Source organism: Polypterus senegalus, chromosome 13 (genome assembly GCF_016835505.1).
Source record: "Polypterus senegalus isolate Bchr_013 chromosome 13, ASM1683550v1, whole genome shotgun sequence".
In the NCBI taxonomy this organism is placed as follows: Eukaryota; Metazoa; Chordata; class Cladistia; order Polypteriformes; family Polypteridae; genus Polypterus; species Polypterus senegalus.
This window is the reverse complement of record NC_053166.1, coordinates 69,383,107-69,399,725: the sequence shown is the minus strand read 5'-3', so window position 1 is coordinate 69,399,725 and position 16,619 is coordinate 69,383,107. Positions and strand designations below refer to the sequence as shown.

The 16,619-nt window shown below is 40.7% G+C and overlaps 1 protein-coding gene across 1 annotated transcript in view; it reads right to left on the bottom strand.

Annotated features, from left to right (window-relative positions):
- Nucleotides 1-15,749, bottom strand: part of si:ch211-167b20.8 — a 45,574-nt gene extending 29,825 nt beyond the window's left edge. Inside the window, exons 1-3 of the mRNA XM_039774057.1 lie at nucleotides 14,650-15,749; nucleotides 2,641-2,690; nucleotides 1,037-1,104 (exon numbers count right to left, since the gene is read on the bottom strand). Coding sequence (XP_039629991.1) covers nucleotides 1,037-1,104; nucleotides 2,641-2,690; nucleotides 14,650-15,509 — 978 coding nt within the window. The 5' untranslated portion in view covers nucleotides 15,510-15,749. The remainder of the gene's footprint in view (nucleotides 1-1,036; nucleotides 1,105-2,640; nucleotides 2,691-14,649) is intronic.
- Between the last annotated feature and the right edge of the window lie 870 nt (nucleotides 15,750-16,619).

The following is a 16,619-nucleotide window of genomic DNA, read 5'->3' as shown; positions in this document are numbered from 1 at the left end:
CAAAAAACTGAGTTGCATGAAACTGAAGAGAGACAAGTATGGTCCTATGAACAAAGTAATTCAAAGAAGGATTTGTTTTAGGAATATTCTGAAAATATAAACAACTCATTCTATAGGAGATGTAAAAACATAAAAGCAAGACTGTTGACTATTGCGGCTGGCCAGGACTAAGAAAGTCTATTATTAATCTTGGACTACTCATGGTCAACCTGATATTGTTAGGTTTGTGTTGATCCTGGAAAAACATGAAAGTTGTCATATTGAGACAGTCATTTTCTTTCACCCATTCACCTATACAGATAACCTTGGACATCTTACAGCAGGGACTCCATACACAAGGGACATGATTTTACATCTTTAAACAATGGTTTTAAAAAAATTTGAGTATCTTGCAAATTTAAATGAAAACAGAATTTTCCCCCCGAGCTTGGAGCATGCACTTTTATGAATGAAGGAGCAAGGGTCTTTTTTTATTTCGAATGGGGGATTTTGTGTACTTTCTCAGGCAAAGAGTGCTTTATGATGTCAGAGGCTAACTAATACTATTCTGGAACAACAATTGTGATGTTGTTTAAGAAGCAGTAGGAACCCGACGATAGTACCATCCATATTTTAAAGTATTCCCGTGTTAAATAATAAATGGCTTTTCATGTATTTAGATTATTAAGGAATTTACCAAGAATTCTCAAAGATCCAATTTCACTGCTGAAAAATAATGTCTGCTCAATCCTACCACAAAATGATACATCTGGGTAACATTTTAAAGACAGAACATGAAAACCGGCAAGCTTGGACTAATTATTAATGATGATGCCCTACTTGAAAAGAATATCAAAACCGCATGGACTCTGTTACTTACTTAAAAAATCAAAACAAATACTATTAAACTATATAATTAAATAATGTGTCAGATTTTATTTAAATTTATGTATCCATTATGATTAGAAATCAGTTTTTTGCATTGCTACATCTAAAACTGAGTGATGGGTCATCTTGAGTTCAGTTGATATTGAACTTATCAGAATAGAACACTCACCTCTATGTTAATGTCAGGGTAAGCAAGAGATGAATGTTCTCTGTCTGGTGAAGTCTCTTCTGTATCCCCTAGAAAAAAAATTAAAACCAGCAGGTAAAGATATTCAGATATTCTATGCAAATTTAGCTCCTTTTAAAACTTCTTACTCTTACATCCCCAATTGAATACAAATTAATTTTTATTTTTTTTTTTAAATCCTCAAAGAGCACACAAAGACTAATCATCACATCACTCTCTCTTCTTATTCAGGTGGACTTCTGCCTTCTGGTAGAGATATAGCAATTATGAAGACTGGGCTGTTTCATACAGAAATTAGAAGATTACATGTTTTTGATTTCTTCAAAAGAAATGAGTGGACCATAAATATGCTAAATGCCAAGCACTTCATGTTATCATCCCGACATTAGCAACTGGGCTCACAAAAATACACTTTTTCAAAACTGCATGTCTGGCATGCCTCTATAAATTCACTCTGAACTACAGAGACTTCTTAGCACTTTACAATAAAAGTGCTCTAAAGTGGTATTGCTTATTGTATTTGAAAGCTTAGTGTTACTCAGACAAAAAATAGGTTTCCTTATTAATCGTGTTATTTGAATTGGAATGTCTTAAGAACAGCAAATAGAATCACGTTTGGCTTAATTTACTAAATTATCTATATGATTGTCACTAAACTCATCAACTTTTTCTTATTTATTTGACTAGTCTTTTTATTTTTATAATAATATTTACTTATTAGCACATCTATTGATAACCTTATTTTATATTGTTGTTACAGTTTTAAATATTTATTGACATTCTTCTAGAAGAGTGTGCATTACTTGGTCTGTAGCTTTTAGGGGCAATTAACCAGATTCATACTGTATTTGTGCATCTCTTTACCATTTGCTTAAATATTTAAAAATTATTTGAACAGTAACTCTTTTTTTTAAATCTACCACACTGTTTTTTTTTTTTTACCATAATAAGGGATAATATACAAAAACCACACTTTCAGTTTCAGAATGAGAATGCCAGTGGTTTCCAAAATAATAAAAATAGCAGGCAATCATCAGAATTATTAATTAATTGCATTCCACATAATACTACATCATAAATATGTGCAAATATAATACAACGTAACACTTTCTAAACTGGGGTGTATCCAGTAAGATCTGATACAAGGTTGGTAACAAGTTCATTGCAGAGCCCATTCATATACTCACAAAGGGCCAACTTGCAAACTCCTAGTTAACCTAACGCAAATGTCTTATTTAAAAGAAAACACAAAAGACACAGTGGGAGAATATGAAAACTCTAAACAGAAATGTGGTTGTAGGACTTGAACCCAGAGGGTTATGTCCTTGAGGCATGAGAAAAACTAACTACTGCACCCTCCCTATTTTGTTCATTTTTGTTTCAGCTTTTTAGTGGTTTGTCTCTTATTTAGACGGTTTTAAATGCATGTGGAACCAGCTGCCAAATTAACCTAACCCCAAAGTCCCAACTTCCTTACTCCTAAGACAAACATACATTATACTATAATAAAAATAACAATCAGACTGCAGTGAAAAGTATACAGGCACTGAAAGTGCCCTTCCTTCTTTGCTGCAATATCCACTTACTCTCCATCACCTTGTGCTCATCCTCCATTTCTGGAATTTCATGTTCTGCCCTGAAAACATACCACAAAATAAATCAGTAAGAGGAAACCACATGACAATATTGAAGAAAGGTCAAAGGCTGATGACAAATCAAAATTATATATAAAATTATACACACATACACACACAAGTACAAAGGCAAAATTGACCTTGTGTTGGCACTTAACAGACGCAGCAGGTGTCAAAGTACCACTAGGGCCAAACGTCAAAGGTCAGAGGTATAGCCATTAAAGTTGAATATCAAGTTAAGGCACTTGTGTCTATTTTAATCTGTTGTGAACATTAGACAAGCAGCTAAAAAAGGCTTGTAATGGCATGCTATACAGGCTTGTGATCCTAAAATGGAAATGTATAAATCATTGTTAAAGAGGATGATATATTACTGAAAAGAAACAAACAAACTGACAAAATAAGCTTGATTAAAGACAACTTACATCTTGTCAGCAAGGAGCAATTAAAAGCCGGAGGTTAGATGTGCTACATTTACCACAAATAGTGCTGTTCCTGAGAACAAAGAGGGTTCTCCCTACTAATCACCTAAATGCTAATTTTAAAAATGTCTTGCCTTCTGTAAAGTTACACTAACTGAAGACATTATAATGTAAAAAAAAGTTTTCTTACTTTTCCATACAGCATTGTTGATTTTTTTCAACCTTTGTAGGCAATTTGTACATCAAACATTGGTCTCTAGGAAAGCCCAACAATCTTAATTACCACTGCGTTGGAGTTAAATCAGTAGGCAACCACAAACAGTAGCCTAGAGACACAGAGCTGCAAAAGGCAACTGTTAATTAAGTTATCAACTTGTGGCTCGTCACAAGAGATGGTAGAGCTTTGGCAGCTTTGGCTCATAGCCAAGAGCTAGAGGTAAGCCATGCCACCACAACAAAAACCTCAAAATCTCATCTTCTGTCTACAAGGACAGCTGCGGCTTGAATAGTTATGAATGATGTGAACAACTTGGTTTTACCACAGAGCCAGGATGTCTTTTTCAGTTAGGTCCCACAATTCTACAGGTTAAGTGTGTGTGTACTTCATTGGAAAACTTGAGTTAAAGGTAGATATGAACTTTGTTAAAGCCTGCACCAAACTAACATTGTATGGAATTTATATAATAATGGCAAGAATTCAGTGAGGAAACAATTTCAGCAAACAATGCCTACATATATGCCCATTTTTTCAACCAGCTTAGCCAAGGGGACTTGTATCTGAGCAGCATCAAAAAATCCAGGACTAATGCAGAAAGGTAGAAACCACAATTTGATGAGATAATTCTAAAAATACTATAAAAATAAAACATACTGTCTCTCTTCTTAAAAAGGACAAATTTTTCCACAAGCTCTGCTATGCTTTAGATGGTTGGGACAAACTTAAATTGAACATTTAATATTCATTATCTTTCCTGAGCTTATATTCATGTAATTGCTGAAGCATTTGAATCAAATGATTCAGCACTCCCAAATTTACTTCGAATTGTACTTTTGTGTATTTTGTAATGCACCATAAAATGATGCATTCTGGGAATGGCTAATGGGCCAACCAGCATGCCACAGCAAACATGGCTATTGCAGGGAGTTTAAGGCTTCAAGAGATATTTATAGACTGGCTCCTTTTTCTAAGATTGGTTCTTGCCTTGTTTTAATGATACCAACCCCTCATGAAGTTGTGGCCTGGATTAAGCATGTTTGAAAACTTTACTTTCATGATATTTTCTAACCTATTTGGTTGACAACATAAAACAAGTTCTGTTATAAAAATATTCAAACCCTACCAATCATCATATGTCAATAAATAATATGAAAACAGTAACATAAACACTCTGAAACTCAGAGTCATTGAGGCCTGGAACCTGTACTAGAATGAAATTACATAAATTGAATTGTTTGTACAAACTGTAATTATGTTATATGTGAAGAAGGTTCAACTGCAACAAAACATTAAAATATGTCATTAAAATCTGATGAGCATGTACTCATTCTCATTCACCTTCTCAAGTTACCTCACATGGGGCCACCTTTAGCCCCTTTCAAATTAACACTCCAGTCCCTGTTTTTTTTCAACTTATATTCTAGCTTTCCTATTAACCCAGCCACAGGGGATGCACAAACCAGTGTGTTTCTTTGTGCCGGTCTCAAGCCCGGATAAATGCCGAATCAATATGTGGACAACAATACAAATTTCCATACCGGATCGGTTGAGCGCCGGGTTAACAACGACCGCCATCAGTACTGTTAGCCAACAGGGTGCTGGCAGAAATTGGGCTATTGCTGGCCAAAGGAGAAGAAGAGGGGACAGACGTGTCCGGAGGCAGGAGGAGAGGAGGAAAGTAAAGAGAGTGAAACTGAGGGTAGGAACTTTGAATGTTAGCAGTATGCCTGGTAAAGGGAGAGAGTTAGCAGATACAATGGAGAGAAGGAAGGTTGACATATTGTGAGTGCAAGAGACTAAATGGAAGGGGAGTAAGGCCAGGTGGATTGGAGATGGATTGAAATTGTTCTATCATGGTGTGGATGGGAGGAGAAATTGAGTAGGGGTTATTCTGAAGGAACAGTACTGTATGTCAAGAGTGTTTTGGAGGTGTAAAGAGTGTCAGGCAGAGTAATGATTATGAAGCTGGAAATTGGAGTTGTGATGATGAATGTTGTTAGTGCATATGCACCACAAGTTGGGTGTGCAATGGGTGAGAAAGATGACTTTTGGAGTGAGTTGGATGAAGTGATGAACAGTATACCCAAGGGACAGAAAGTGGTAATTGGAGCATATGGCAAAGAAGAAGTGGGATAGTCAGAGAGATGCAGAAAGTAGACAAATGTACAAGGAGATAAGGCGCAAGGTGAAGAGAGAGGTGGTGAAGGCTAAAGAAAAGGCGCATGATGAGTTGTATGACACTGGACACTAAAGGAGGGAGAAAAGGACCTGTACCGATTAGCTAGACAGAGGGACCAAGCTGGGAAAGATGTACAGCAGGTTAGGGTGATAAAGGGTAAAGATGGAACGTACTCACAAGCGAGGAGAGTTTGTTGAGCAGATGGAAAGAGTACTTTGAGAGGCTGATGAATGAAGAGAATGAGAGAGAGACGAGGTTGGATGATGTGGAGATAAGTGAATCAGGAAGTGCAACAGATTAGCAAGGAGGAAGTATGGACAGCTATGAAGAGGACGAAAAATGGAAAGGCTGTTGGTTCAGATGACACACCTATGGAAGCATGTAGGTGTTTAGGAGTGATGGCAGTGGCGTTTTTAACCAGATTGTGTAATGGAATCTTGGAAAGAGAGAGGATACCTAAGGAGTGGAGAAGAAGTATACTGGTATCGATATTTAAGAATAAGGGGGGTGTGCAGGACTGCAGTAACTACAGGGGAATAAAACTGATGAGCCACAGCATGAAGTTATGGGAAAGAGTAGTGGAAGCTAGGTTAAGAAGTGAGGTGATGATTAGTGAGCAGCAGTATGGTTTCATGCCAAGAAAGAGCACCACAGATGCAATGTTTGCTCTGAGGATGTTGATGGAGAAGTTTAGAGAAAGCCAGAAGGAGTTGCATTGCGTCTTTTGGACCTGGAGAAAGCATATGACAGGATGACTCAAGAGGAGCTGTGGTATTATATGAGGAAGTCGAGAGTGGCAGAGAAATACGTAACAGTTGTACAGGATATGTACGAGGGAAGTGTGACAGTGGTGAGGTCTGCAGTAGGAGTGACGGATGCATTCAAGTTGGAGGTGGGATTACATCAGGGATTGGCTCTGAGCCCTTTCTTATTTGCAATGGTGATGGACAGGTTGACAGACGAGATAAGACAGGACTCCCCGTGGACTGTGATGTTTGCTGATGACATTGTGATCTGTAGAGATAGTAGGGAGCAGGTTGAGGAGACCCTGGAGAGGTGGCGATGTGCTCTAGAGAGGAGAGGAATGAAGTCAGTAGGAACAAGACAGAATAAATGTGTGTAAATGAGAGGGAGGTCAGTGGAATGGTGAGGATGCAGGGAGTAGAGTTGGTGAAGGTGGATGAGTTTAAATACTTGGGATCAACAGTACAGAGTAATGGGGATTGTGGAAGAGAAGTGAAAAAGAGAGTGCAGTCAAGGTGGAAAAGAGTGTCAGGAGTAATTTATGACAGGCTGCTATCAGCAAGAGTGAAAGGGAAGGCCTACAGGACGGTAGTGAGAACAGCTATGTTATATGGGTTGGAGACGGTGGCACTCACCAGAAAGCAGGAGACAGAGCTGGAGGTGGCAGAGTTAAAGATGCTAAGATTTGCACTGGGTGTGACGAGGATGAACAGGATTAGAAATGAGTACATTAGAGGGTCAGGTCAAATTGGACAGTTGGGAGACAAAGTCAGAGAGGCGAGATTGCATTGGTTTGGACATGTGCAGAGGAGAGATGCTGGGTATATTGGGAGAAGGATGCTAAGGATAGAGGTGCCAAGGAAAAGGAAAAGAGGAAGGCCTAAGCGAAGGTTTATGGATGTGGTGAGAGAGTACATGCAGGTGATGGGTGTAACAGAACAAGATGCAGAGGATAGAAAGATATGGAAGAAGATGATCCACTGTGGCAACCCCTAATGGGAGCAGCCAAAAGAAGAAGATTCTAGCTTTCCTATTCTGGTCTGGAAAATAGCTAGCATGGATTGGAATCAAGTTAGTTTGACAGTTTGTCTAGGATGTGATATGTAGAGAAGAGTGTGATAATGAGGACATGGGAACTTAAAATTAGTATAGGGTCAGGCTGGGGATAATGATCTATCAGAAATGTAGCAATCAATAAATGTTTATTTTAAACATCAATGATTATTAATAAAAACAATACATGCTTCCTTATGAGACATAACCTGAATACATTGCCTTCTCTTGCTTTCTATTTGTGTGTCTCCGCTGAGTAAAAATGTACTAAAAAACAAAAAACTACTATATTCAGGTTAGTGTTATCATCATCATCATTTTCACCCCTTTTACCCTGATGAGGGTCATGGAAGAATCAAACTGAACTGACCTGACCAGTCCACCCTGTCTTCCTATTCATTCAAGCTCTTTTAGTCAACTCTCAGATGTTCAGGGGCCAGCTGAGACATAAAACACTTCAAACGTGTCCTAGAACTGGTCTTCTCCCTGTGAGTCATGCCTCTGAGCACTGAACGGGGGTTATAACAACATGCCAACCACCTTAGTAGGTTCAGCCTGAGCCACAGAAATAACAGTTCTACTCCAAGGTCCTCCCGTATTGCTTAGCTCTTTCCTCCATTATGAATGGGTAACCCTGAGCAGGAACCTCATTTTGAGCACCTGTACCTGTGATTTTCTCACTACACAAGTCTTGAGACTACAGGCGAGAAAGGGGATGTACGCGGACATTGAATGCTTTTGTTGAGCACTTAACTACCACTTCACCATCATTGTACTAGACTATGTCTACAAAGCTGCTTTCAATGCAAAAATGTGTTGCTCTGTCTCATGATCATTTTATCCCCCAAACATCAACATGGCCTGAAGGTACATTAATTCATCCATTACGGCCATCTGCTCACACCTACCTGAAGAGAACAAGCTACTATTTCAAGAAGGCAACCACAACTTCAGATTTGGAGTTGTTAATTATTATCCCAACTACTTCATACTCAGCAGCAAACTATTTTGTTGCATGGCAGCGAGCTCAATCTAACGAAGATAAGAGGGCATGATCATCATGATCTGCCAGCAACAGAGCCACATTCATTGCATCCCCATTCAGTCATGAAAAGGAGTGATAAGATATGCCATAGGTGAAATCAAATGCCCGTATTGACTCAAGTTAACTCCAAGCATGTGAACATAACTTTTGCATTGCAAATACAGGGACTGAATAGCATGCAGCAGAGGCCCAGCAACCGTGTGTTCTTTGAGGGCCTACCATAAGGACCTATAGTGTACTTGATCATAAGCTTTTCCCACATCCACAAAGCATACACAGATAAGAATGACAAATTCCTTTCATGCCTCAGATTTCTATGTATGGGCAAAAAGCGGCAAGACTGTAAAATATCCAGCATGGAATCAGCATTATTTCCTTTAGATCTGATGAAAAAAAATAGGGATCATCAGTGAAGTCTACCAGTCCTCACACACTCTCCCAACATTCAATGCCATGGTGAAGAGGCATTTTAGCCCAAACATTCCCATGATATCCAGTGCTTTCAGAGGTTCTTTTTGGATCTTATCCATCCTGGGACCTTACAGCCATGGAGCTATTAATTCACAGCAGTGACCGCTGCCTTAGAGATGGACATAACCACAACTAATGATTTCAAAAAGGGTGTATTCATTAGATTTAGGAGTACCTCAAAATATTCCTTCCACTTTCAGCAACATTCAGAGCTCTGCTCCTGATAGCTAGTTTCCAGATCTGCTGTGCATGGCTCTGTCTCACGCTTGTCTCTTGTCTAATTGTCAATGTACATGCTCTCATCTTTCACCTTTGTTTGTGGTGAGCCATAACGGCTGAATCTGAACAGACTAGGGACATCATCCTGCGATCAGCCAATACCTTCTAAAATCCACTCCTAGGCTCGAATCCTGGAGTACCTCATGGTATCCATGTCTAAACTTCAACCTTATTTCAATCTGTCATGGGTTAATCTATTAAAAATATGAATCTCCAGACAACAGAGTTCTGCAGATCACCAACGCACACCTGAACCCCAGATTCACACTTGGTTGAATATGCTTCTTCAGGGAAAGACTGGCAAAGTAGGCAAAGAATAAAAGGAGCAGACAACACATTACATGAGCCAGGAGATGAAAGATTGGACTGGTGAATAAATAGGTACAGGTAGTCCCCAAGTTACGGACATCCGACATACGACTTACAAATGGGGCCGCAGCTGCTCCTTCATCTGTCTGGGGGACGCGACGCAGGCTCTTCAGTAACTACCACTCCGTCATCTTCAGCCTGGGGACGCTGCAAGCGGTGGCTAGAGGGGGCGATTTCACTGCTCGGACAATGTAGTGTCCCTCGAGCGGCTCCGGTTGATGAATGACGTGGTGGGACCGCACCTAATTCATTCTAGGTGGGCGGCTGGGTGCGCAGCAAGCGATGACCCAAGGTCCATAGTCACCGGGGCCACAGCTACTGCTTGTATGCAGGACAGAGGCTTGATGGGGCGGATCACTGCCCGCCCACCACACTGTCGCAGCTACTGTTCCGGACTGCCCCGTTTGTTTTCGGTGGGTGGCTGGTGATGCGGCAAGCGGTGACCCGGTTGTGGCTGAATGGAGGCCACTGAGGGTGAATGGGGCGGTGGGGTGCAGCATTGTATAGTGTGCCTCAGGGGGCTGCTTGTTGAATGTGGGCAGTGGTGGGCGATTCACTACCCGCCTTAGGCCGCACCCTATTCGTTCTCGGCGGGCAGACGCTGCAGGCAGCATACTGTATGCAAGTGGAGGTGACTGTTTGGCGGGCGAATGGTAAATCGCTCCTCGCCACCCCCATGCATTCCCAATTGCAAGCTTGCTTGTACAGTTAACGTACATAGCAGGAAGTTGTCTCTCGTTCAGTATGCCAGATGTGCTGACGAGGGGTGCCTTCCTGCTGTGATAGCTTGTACAGTGCTGTGCAGAAGAGCTCATCTTAACCATTTGTCTTCACCCTTCAACAATGTCTCTAAAACACAAATCTGATGCAAGTGCTGGTGATACAGTAAAGAAGAGAAAACCATCACCATGGAAAATAAAGTAGAAATAATGAAAAGTTCAGAGAGAGGTGAGACTCCATCATTCATTGGCAGAGCACTTAGTTACAGTCGGTTAATAATAGTATTTATTAAAATAATGTTACCTGTTCCGACTTACATACAAATTCAACTTAAGAACAAATCTACAGTCCCTACCTCATGCCTGTATATGAAAAACAAGAACAGCTTAAATAACACTTGTAGATGGATTGGCAACCATCTATAACATGTGCAGAAGTCTTTGATATTACATTAAGAGATGGATCTACACGCACGGGGCTACACTGTCATTGAAGCTCTGAAGAACCAGTGATAGGATAAGACCTGAAGGAGCTGTGGGTCTCTGTCAGACTCAATGTAACAGAGGAGAAAACCAGTGCAAGCATGAGAAAACAAATAAAAGGTGCAATCTCTACGGGTGTAACAGTTTTGGCAGGTGTGAACTATGGTGAAGCAATCTGTTACCTGTGAAATAACAGGTCATGTAAAGCACTTCCATCAGAAAGACTGGGGCACAAGAATTAACAGAGGGGTAGATGGATTATTGCTAAACTACCTGAAGAATTGAGCAAAACAGAAATGTGGCCTACTGTGTGTTGCATTCTCCTACTAGTCCTTACGTTTATCTTCTGATAACTTAACTGATAGTATGTGTCCAGGTTGGCCAGCTTATTGAGGTGTGTTTATTTAGCATTTAACTGCCACTAAATCTGTGGTACCTGACAAATCTACCAGCACTACAAGATAAAACACCATTTTTCAGGACAGCCATTCATTATTATGTAAGCAAATCACCTGATGGCAGTCGTGTCTGGTGGGGAGTTAAAACAATAAGGTTGCAGGTTCAACTACTACAACTGACTAACTCTGTAACTCTCAACAAGTCAGGGCTAATCATATTTTCATAACATCTTTGTCACACTATTATACCAAATATTCCCCTGACAAACTGTCCGTGAATACCTATGTTTCCTTACTTTATTGTAATTAATACTCTGACTTGATACTACAGTAAGACTGTGATGGTCTCCCTTTCAGTATCTACATTTTGGATTAGATTCATTCATTCATTTGTTGTTGTTGAAACCACTGTATTCAGATCAGTACTATAGACCTCTGATTCAAAGTTCAGATTTTATTATTTTGCTTGAGGCCTTTTTATCTTGTGTTGCTTTGTACTGTATTCATTTGTGATTTGTATGGTGTCTTGTAGTGGTGCTCTCTGTGAAATTATTGATTGTTCTTATGTTATGTATAATCACAGACTGCAGCCAAATACTGGTGTAACAATTTCCATTGGATAATTAACCTGAAATATTTAATAACAGAAAATGAAACACAAAAAGAACATCAAGTAAAGAAACAGAAAATTAATCAAAAACTTTAAATGTTTTGGAGCAGCAGAACCAACCCTTCACAGTAAAATGACTAATGCCTTGAAAATAAATACCACAGCGGGTCCCCTGACACAATGATACACAACAATCCAAACAATAAAAGAGTGTCCATTTTAAAAAATAAGACTATTAATTTATGTTTTTTGGTCATGTGCAAAGTGTTAACTAAGGTTGATATGACTAAATCTTCAAAATTTACATTTCATTTTCAGAAAACCCCATTATACCCCACTGTAGAAATCATTCCCTCATTCAGGGAAAATTTAGAATAGCCAATACAGCAAATATGCTATATTCCAGAATAGTAAACTGGAAACCATGGAGAAAACCAGAACATCATGTAACATCCACATACAAAGTGCCACAACTGGGTTCTGAACATACAGTGGCTCCGAGTCTGAAACTGTGACACAGTGGTGCCAAAGAATGAAAATGAGCTGGATTCAGCTGCTGACTGATCCCAAATGTTTCACCTTATCAAAACAATAAATCAACTAACAGCTGGATAACTGCAGCAATCAATCTCAAATTCACTGATTTACATCTACTGTATTTTCTCAATTAGATGAAATGTTCTACATTTTTAATGATTTGCTAGGGGCTGGTGAATATCCTGGCAGCAACAAATTCAGCTCTGGATGGGACTCCAATCTATTAATGGCCCACTTGCATACACACTAACATTACATGTACATTAAGTCAAAAAGAAACTGGCATTTAACCCAAAATACTTGTCAGAGAAAAACTGGAGTACCCACAGGAAACCCACATAGGCAAAAAGCGAATGTGTGGACTACACACAAATCTTACCCAAAAATATAATTCTATCCCAGGAGACTGGGCTGTTAGGCAGCAGCTCAGACCAATGTGCCATCCATAAGCATCCTCTGAATACACTAATACCATTAGTGTTACAAAAAGGTGTCCACAGCAGAACACACTTGGCCTCTTTTATTTGTATCATAATAAAGTAGCATCAGCCAGGAATGAGTCACTCATTGTATGAACTGGCGTCCTATCAGCAGCAGCAGGGGTATCTATAAAAATAGAAAACCCGCAATATCACAAACAAAACAACATCTAGTGCAGCAATTGTGAGCAGTCCACTTAAGGATTGGGAGTCGCCTAAAAGAGCACTTTAAAAAGCAAAGAATCCATTCTGGCACTTGGTGCCAGACGTTGGGACATAAAGAAGACCCACTGTCCCAATTGTAGCAAGGCCAGCATGATATGGAGACCACAATGCTTGGCTCTTTTCTGAGGAGTTGCTGGAGAGGCTTAGGTCTGAGATTCAGGCTACTGTTTGCAGCATCGGCATGGAGGGAAACAGCTGAGAGACTGCTGCCTCTGCAGCTCTACCAACAATTCTCCGTCTGCTATGTTCCATTGGCATGAATGCATGGATGCCAGTGGAATGCCTGGCTCATGCAGCTGGAAAAAAGTGTGGCAGATCAAATTGCCACTGACCCCAGGTGAGCTGTGTGAAGCACCAATAGTAAAGTTTTAATTCCAAAAGAACGGGGGCAGATAGCAGAGGCTTTACAGAGGAGGAGTGGAAGTGGAGTCTCAAAGCTGAGATCTGACCCCGTTTGTGATATCAGTTCAGTGAAGGAAAACAGCCAAGAGACCAGAACAACTGCGGCTCCAGACAAGGAAGTTCCCCTGCTCACTTGAAATCAAACACTACATTTCTGTGTGATGATCTGTTAAACAACCCATGCTGCACCACCTGACAGCGAAACGCTCAAGATGTGCTTCTGTCAGCAGCCACATGACTGCAAAAGAAACAAAGACAACCTAGCTGTTTCAGGAAGTTGGAAGTGGTTGCTGGGGACAGCATCTTTGAAGGGAGGGCTATGTGACAGCACTAACAAGTTGCATCAACCAGGGATGAATCACCCATAGCATAAGCTGGCATTTCATCACCAGCGGCACCTATGAAAACAGAAAACCTGCAAAGTAATAAAAATCATTTTATCTAGTTAGTGCAGCAACGGCAAGCAGTCCTTTTAGGGATAGTGAGTCACCTAAAAGAGACCAGTAAAGAGCAAGAGAATCCATTCTGACACTCAGCAAATGTGTTATTATCGCACACATAGCCTCTTTTGTTCATGTGAGAGTAAACTGTATATCATACTTTATATATGTCTGTTATATGTGGAGAAACTTCTTCAGTAGTATGGTGCCAAGATGGGAATTTAAATTCAGGCTTATAGACATATGAGACAATGCCACGGTATCAGCAACCTCTAAATCCTCATAGTAATCAACAGTTAATTAATTAAGAAGTCAAAGAGTACCCATAGTATTTAACATAAATACCAGAATGAATACAAGCAGCTAAAATGCAGCTAAAGCAGCTATTTAATCAAGCCTTTATTATTTTTTTATATTGAGACACTGAAAACAGTTACCCGAAAAGAAACTTCCTCTATATATCTTCAAATAGATACATGGAGATCCGACACTTTGAAGTGGCAACTGCCATGCCACGGTACTCTTACATTTTTCATTCACTTCATTTCCTTTAAAAATTTACGATTCCTCCCACTGTCCAAAGACATGACGTAATGTCATCAAGCAACACTAACTTGAGTTTATCCTATAGAAAATGGATGAAAGGGGGAGTGGCATCGCAATTGCACGCAACCCACTGGATAATAAATGCTACAACAACAGACCTTAATTACGGAGGACAAGACTATTTTGGCCAAGAAAGACTTGACGGTTTTCACATGCTAGCTCAGATGTGCTCGAAATGGACCCGGAGTGACAAGTATCTGGCCTGCTGCCCGTGCGTCAATTGCATTTTTAACAGCCAAATCACCACTCACTGAACTAATAAGGCACACCAAGAAGCACCTACCGGGATCTAAGGGCCACTGGTTTTAAAATGCCTCGGTGCGGTTTGTTCACAGTAGGTACTGACTCCATGTACTTCTCTGCCTCTTCCTCATCGTTTTCCTCTTCTTCCTCCTTTGCCGTCACTGTATCTTTTGCGGTCACCTTCAGCACTACAGCATAGTTCTGTCCCCCATTATTTGCCCAGAAAACCCCCTCAGGTGACTCATAGCGAACCACGAATTCAATGCGGGAGCCATCTGTTAGGTAAGGAGCAGTAAAAGCGAGCCTGAACAGGAACTGGTCCGTTTCTCCATCCGAAGAGTCTGGTACGTAGTCGGCCAGGTAGTCGAAGAAGGTCCCCCAGCTGTCCATGGTGGAACGCACGTATACGCATTTCTGAAAGGAAACGTTAAGGACGCGGACGTGCCCCAGCAGTGACAGGGGGTCATCTGCCGCCGGCCACACTCTCTCCACCTCGACCTTCTGGGCCCGTACTGCCTGTAGGAGTTGGCATGGGTCAGGCGAAGTAAAGGTGGGTAGGACCTGATAAATGGGGGACACGTCCTCGCTGTCCTCTTTGCTGGTTGCGAGAATATCGTCGCTATCAAACTTATGGTAAAACTTCACTTCCACCAGGTCGAAACCCACCGCGTCCGCGAAGGAAACCCTTCTCTCTGCAGACACCTGCGACCGGTTCTTAAAGTATTCAGCCGTGTCCTCTATGATGGAAAGGCCCCTTCTTCTCGGGATGGGCGATGAGCGGGGCAGCAGTCGGGACAGCAGTGCAGGGTCGTCTTCATCCTCTTCATCCCCCGCTGCCTCCGCCAAAGCTTGTCTGCTGGGGATAGTAAGAAAGGACGAGGATTCTTGTCGTTCGGACATGCCGCCTTAAGTGCGCGGACTTCTTAATGCTGTCAGCGCGAAACAGAAAGCAGGCAAGGCGCTGCTTTATTCCTCCAGGAGTCCTTCACAAACGTTGACCTCCACGTAGGACATCTTTCCGTGATCATCAGCCGCAGAGAAACGGCCACTGTAGCCTGAAAAAGAAATTTCTGCAGCTGCCAGACAGAGATCCGGACTCAGGCACGAGCAACACGCGAAATAGCTAAATTTAACCTCTGTGCACTGGAGACCATCGTGGTCTACTCACAATCGACCCCTCCTCCTCAGGAGCGAGAGGGCTCGCAAACGTCACACGGGGCGAGCTTTTCCAATCCACGTCGAATCTGCATTATTTAAGAGCTCCAATATTTATCTGGGATTTTTTCTGAACAGGCAAAATTACTTCAGTTTGGATCATAGCTTAGTTTAATTTATCTGGAGTGGTAACATTATTAGAGTACCCGAAAGTTGCAAATTTTAGAGACAGAATAAATCCATAAAGCATATTAAATTTAAACTGTGTTTATATTGCAATGAAGTTGAAGATGCGAGCACAAAAATTACAACAGGCATCACTATTTGGCAAAGAATCAAGTTTGATTGAATAAAATTGAATCCACACCTACCCAATTTGATAGTGTGTAAGCTATTAAACAAAATTAAATCGGCCAACAGTTGCTTAAACCCTATCAATTAGTCACGGCCGATCCATTACACAATATTTATGAATATGCTTATTTCATGACATAGTCACAATGTGTGAGACTCCATCCTGAAGCATCACATTTTTGGATGCTCCAGAATGGAATACGCTTTAAATAAGCACATTCTCAAAAATGTATATAAAATTTGTTTAAAAGTAAATACTCATAGTAGAGCTGCAAATAAATCATTTAATAGATGTTAGGTTGCACACAGCACCTGAAATGGGCCCCCAATGAGATTCCTATCTAAAATCTTTCAGTCACCTGAGAACATCTTTGCCTTAAAAAGATGGAAATCAAGAGGTGACAGGGTATCAGTATTTAAAGGAATAAACCCCCCAAAAATATTTTTTATATGTCATTTGCTGGTTGTAATTTTTAGTGGTGACCAAGGAAAACGTATAAT